The 6052-nt window shown below is 35.4% G+C and overlaps 1 protein-coding gene across 1 annotated transcript in view; it reads left to right on the top strand.

Annotated features, from left to right (window-relative positions):
• The window catches only part of LOC138959244 (dnaJ homolog subfamily B member 14-like), a 29680-nt gene extending 24265 nt beyond the window's left edge, over nt 1-5415 (top strand). Inside the window, exon 9 of the mRNA XM_070330646.1 lies at nt 1573-5415. Within this exon, the coding sequence (XP_070186747.1) occupies nt 1573-1682 (110 nt within the window). The 3' untranslated portion in view covers nt 1683-5415. The remainder of the gene's footprint in view (nt 1-1572) is intronic.
• Nucleotides 5416-6052: the final 637 nt, after the last annotated feature.

Genomic DNA, 6052 nt, shown 5'->3' on the forward strand with positions numbered 1-6052 from the left:
GAGTGGTGTGAGTAACACACTCAACACTGTTCCTAAAAAACCCACCTCTAATTCAAAACAATAAAGGCAGACATCATTTTCTGTTTACTTGATTCATTCCTTACTTTGTTCCAGCAAGATTTAAATAATTTTCAAGATAACTCTACAAACGATTGGAGTGTGTTACCTCTCACGATGTGCGAGTGGTGTGAGTAACGCACTCAATGTAAAAAAACATATATTTCTTTTTCCTGTAATTTATTTCATTAAATTGGCATGAAAACAAAGCACAGGGTGAACTGTATGGAAAGACTATAGAAAAGGCCAGAAAAAACACATGCAATGACATGAACGCTGAATAACTTGGGAAATTGGTTGAATCGTCTCAAACATATGTCTTTAAAAATCAAAATAAAGAAAAATCTTTGTCCTAAAAAATGCAAATTTTATCAAAACAAATCACAATAACACTTCTAACTTTCAGATGAAAAAAAAGGAAGTAAGTTGTTATTTAGTGAAAATAACAGTGTTTCAAACTGCAGGTGAGTACGTTACATACAACGAAAAACCAGTGGTTCTTACTTTGGCCGTTTACGTCCATCTCCTCCATGCCACACTGAGTTCTGAGTTCGAGACAGTCAATGCAACTTTGTAGCAGACGATAGAACAGTTGTTTCCACCGTTGGAAGTCAGGAACATGTCGATAAACAACTTTGATTTACGTTGTTACTTTTCGCGGTAACACGAAAGTACACAACAACGAACTTAAGACTTATTTTCATTGCTTTGTCTTCTGTGTTTGTGCATATTTTTTTTTTAAGTAGTAGATTGTTCTTTCTTGTCCAAGTTTATCGCTTAGTTCAACGTCTGTCATCATTATTAAAAGCGCGGCAAAAGCTAAAACTGCCTACGTGACTCCAAACACGAAAAGTAACATACTCACCGTTGGATCTAAACTTGATCTCAGCCGACTGTTGGGGTGAGGTACTGGTTATCGTGCAGTATGTAAACAATAACTAACACCTTCTCTTTCCATCTCCATCAAGTTCTTATCCAAGCAGTGTGTGTAGTACGCGCAAATACGACGTTTCGACACCAAGTAAAAAAGTGTCCCAACTTCCGGCCCGAAAATCGACGTAAATTCACTCTACTATTGCGCCTTGCTCGAAAACAAAGTCATCAAACCTTTCGGTTTCTACCAGAATAGTAACTGTATTCATATCTGCACCCCGTGTCAGTACTTTCAAAGGTAGAATAAACCATAACTGAGCGTGTGGGGCGTTTGAATGGGGTAAGGGTGGAGTTCGACGCCATTTCTGAGCCGTGACCAAATGCGAATGCTTGTGTGCATCTGTGAATGGTTGTCTGTATGATTTTACAAGCATTTGTGTGCCTTCACATTCCTTATACCAAGATGATAACAGAGATATTTTTTCTTACAACAACATATAAACAAAACAAAAAATCAAGTTATTCTTAATCAAACAGAAACGCATGACACAAGCACAAAAGAAAGGGAAAAAAAAGATGCACAGAAAATGGAGAATGGATCCTAAGATTGTGTGCTTATGATTTATTCCATTTCTGTTGCAGAGGAGAATATGCTCTGGAGGGCCAAGAATTATGGAGACGCTCGATTATATCAGCAAGCCATTGAGATAAAGACTCCTTCGTGTGATAAGATTCAGCAGATCTACTCTTGATTGTTGTTTGCCTTGTTCGTGTTGAGTGTTATGCGTGAGTGCGTGTACTTTCCCAGATTTAGGCCCTTTGAATTGATGATGCACCTCTTCTTTACAAATGGTAACAGGATTTGCGAGACTACCTTTGAGAGAATGTACTGTGAATTTGATTTGATCTTCTTTGACAAAAATGGTGGTTTTTTTAATACAGGAGATTTTAGATGTTGAGTACTGTAAAAATAATACAGACCCGGGAGCTTGCATGAGTTTAAAACAAAATCTTTTCTGTAGATTGAAAAGTGTGTTTATAATAAGATTAAACAAAAAATCTAATGTTTTTGTAAAGTTTCTTTCTGTTGCTTTACTTCTTCTTTTTGCCTTGTGATACTATATGTATGGGTAATGATCAATGCAAATCAGTCAAATCACCTTTGCCTTTAGTGATCCAAATTTTAAATTTAATGGGAAAAAGAAATAGACTTGTAGAGTGTGAGGCTGCATTGTTACTTGAAAACAACTTCATTTGCATATTCTTGGGGGGCAGTAGTAATCAAACCGGTGTCACTTCAAAGTACCTAAACCGCTGATCAGAGTAAATAAATTGCATTCATGGGCAGAAGCATTCTGAACTGGCGGGTACCTGGAAGTACCTCAGCTTTTCACTTCTTAGTATAGTTTTAATTTTTGTTTTATTATTTCATGGAAAGCCATTCTTGAAAGCGGAAAGCTAAAATGGTATACATGCATTTGTTTTCCCCCACCTTGTTTGCAAATATTTCCATTGAGCTTTTTGATGTGTAAATGCTTGTAAGCAGTTTCATTTTGTGTGTGACTTGTGAACTGTCATTTGGAAACAAGAGACAGTGTGGTTTTATGTGATATCAAGACAAACTGTATGTGTACCAGGTTGCAATATTCATTATGTAACTGTGATTTGTATTTTAAGTAATATGTTTGTCATATTTATTCTGTAGATGTGATCAATCAGTTACAAAATCTTTTTTTTTCTTCATCACATGGAGTTCCTTTACATTGGAAAACTTTAGTTTTCAACATTCCCTGCATTATTTTTCATTCGTTTTTCTTTTAAATGGCTGTAAACTATGAATAAGTAGTGTTGTGATGTTTAGAAAAAAAAGTCCTGTCAAGTATCAAGAGGCAACTTCTCTGCGTTTAACACAGTTGCCTGCCTGTTTGGGGAGGAGCAAAACGAATACAAAATGAGCATTTCTTCATTTTTGACAAGGTATTCATTAGAGCTTTTGCTTCATCCCAATTCAAGCAGTTTGTTTACTTGCCAAGTCCTTCTGTGAAAGACTGTTAATTTGAGGGACACTTCAACTTATTTCAGCCTAATTGGTTGACTCATCACATGTATGCAGGATCTGTGTGTATTATTGCATTGATTTGCTTCCATGTTTTTTTCAAAGTTTAATGCTAGGCTAGTCACCAGTGGAAAGTTATTTCGACTTAAAAATTTGACTATGCTCTGGTGATTTGAACAGGAAATGTTGAATGCTTCCAGGTTTGGTCAAACAAAGTAACAATTTGTCTCGTATTTCATAATGAAAAATAGTTATGAAATCAAACTTACTGTTACTCTTTGCATGCAAAACCCAACTTTGAAGATTCCCAATCCCAGTGCAGCCATGAAGAATAGTATTAGTTTAATACTCTTCATCCCCTATCAATAATCATTGTTGTGAATATGCTAGGCAGTTGTGTTGGTGATTTAGGGCTCTCTGGTTTTGAATGGTTGAATATATTCAATAGTTGAAAAATTAGCATATGAAAATGCCAAGTACTAACTGTGAAGTTGGGGTCAGAGTTGGGAAGTGGAAGTAAAAAACATAAGCTAATTTATATATAAGGGGTCAGGATTTTGAACCGAGGCTAGTGCCTTCTGAGACAGCTTCTTTCACATGCTAATTCTCACAAGAAGTACCAGTACATGTATCACTATCATTTCGCTGTTTGATATGATGTTCGGAGATGATTTGGATGTTGATATGAACATTTTAACTCTGTAATTTGTTTTGGAAGCGTGCTTGTAACAAACTTTTGTGTCATTTTAATAAACGATCCTTTTATCTGAACATGTATATAGATCAGCAGAGCAAACATTTAGTTGTCTTCTGCAACTACATTTTAACAAAAACTCCTCTTGGTCAGATGTCCTTCACAGGTTAAAGTGCACTGTCTTTTTCTTCCAGTCTTTAAAGTTTAACTCATATATCTTGTAAATGTTCACATTTTCTGATGGAGCTGGATTATTATCTGCAACAAAAAAGAGGCCACTGCAAAAAAAAAAAGGTGAGATAGTAATTAGGAATGTAAATGCACCAAGAAATCTTAATTATTTTGATGTTCTTGGTTCCAGGTGTATTTTGTTCTTTTTACATTTAGTCAAGTTTTGACTAAATGTTTTAACATAGAGGGGGAATCGAGACGAGGGTCGTGTGTGTGTGTGTGGAGCTATTCAGACCAAACTACTGGACCGATCTTTATGAAATTTTACATGAGAGTTCCTGGGAATGATATCCCCGGACTTTTTTTTCGATAAATACCTTTGATGACGTCATATCCGGCTTTTTGTAAAAGTTGAGGCGGCACTGTCACACCCTCATTTTTCAATAAAATTGATTGAAATTTTGGCCAAGCAATCTTCGACGAAGGCCGGACTTCGGTATTGCATTTCAGCTTGGTGGCTTAAAAATTAATTAATGACTTTGGTCCACAGCGTTCTTAATAACAGTGTAATTAAGATCGCCATGACTTTGGTCATTAAAAATCTGAAAATTGTAAAAAATAAAAAAAATTTTATAAAACGATCCAAATTTACGTTCATCTTATTCTTCATCATTTCCTGATTCCAAAAACATATAAATATGTTATATTTGGATTAAAAACAAGCTCTGAAAATTAAAAATATAAAAATTATGATCAAAATTAAATTTTTGAAATCAATTTAAAAACACTTTCATCTTATTTCTTGTCGGTTCCTGATTCCAAAAACATATAGATATGATATGTTTGGATTAAAAACACGCTCAGAAAATTAAAACGAAGAGAGGTACAGAAAAGCGTGCTATCCTTCTCAGCGCAACTACTACCCTGCTCTTCTTGTCAATGTCACTGCCTTTGCCACGAGCGGTGGACTGACGATGCTACGAGTATACGGTCTTGCTGAAAAATTGCAGTGCGTTCAGTTTCATTCTGTGAGTTCGACAGCTTGACTAAATGTCGTAATTTTGCCTTACGCGACTTGTTTATTGTTGTTTTTAGGTGAATGTTACGACTTTGTCAACTTTTGCTGTGTATGTACATGTACTGTTTTTGAATGAGCACTGAAAATGTTTCCAGTAAAAGGGAGTGGTTGTCTTGTAAGACCATGTGTTAGTGTGTGAGTAAGGTGATGAAGACAAAGGGATGTGTTGAATCCCATGAATGTGAAAGAACTTTTTTTAGTGACCGATTGTAAGAGTGATGTGAAAGAACTTTTTTTAGTGACCGATTGTAAGAGTGAACGACATTTGTACATATAGGTATATTAGTCAGTGTCAGGTATGATCATTTTGTGCAAGTGTGTATGGGAACTGTTGACACAAATATTTATAAATGTTCGTGTCTACAGTGTAGGAATATTGTGTAATTATTTGTGTTCACTTTTGATCTTCTCTAGGATTGTTGTTTTGTTTCATGAATTTCTGCTCTGTTGTACAGAACATGGTCATTAAATCTTACCCACACCATCCTTCGATTTGCCTTTGTTCTGCTGTCACATGTTGCATTTGAAGATAGGACAATTTTCATTGCTCTTTTTAAAGGATTGAATATCATTTGGTTGCTCATCCGCATAACATGAGAATAAGTGATTATGCAGAACCTGTACATGCACACACATTGTAACAGTAAAAGCAAGTCGCGTAAGGCGAAAATACAACATTTAGTCAAGTAGCTGTCGAACTCACAGAATGAAACTGAACGCAATGCAACGCAGCAAGACCGTATACTCGTAGCATCGTCAGTCCACCGCTCATGGCAAAGGCAGTGAAATTGACAAGAGCGGGGTAGTAGTTGCGCTGAGAAGGATAGCACGCTTTTCTGTACCTCTCTTCGTTTTAACTTTCTGAGCGTGTTTTCAATCCAAACATATATCTATATGTTTTTGGAATCAGGAACCGACAAGGAATAAGATGAAAGTGTTTTTAAATTGATTTCGAAAATTTAATTTTGATCATAATTTTTATATTTTTAATTTTCAGAGCTTGTTTTTAATCCAAATATAACATAATTATATGTTTTTGGAATCAGAAAATGATGGAGAATAAGATGAACGTAAATTTGGATCGTTTTATAAAAAAAATAATTATTTTACAATTTTCAGATTT

The sequence above is a fragment of the Littorina saxatilis genome, linkage group LG2 (assembly GCF_037325665.1).
Source record: "Littorina saxatilis isolate snail1 linkage group LG2, US_GU_Lsax_2.0, whole genome shotgun sequence".
NCBI classification, from domain to species: domain Eukaryota; kingdom Metazoa; phylum Mollusca; class Gastropoda; order Littorinimorpha; family Littorinidae; genus Littorina; species Littorina saxatilis.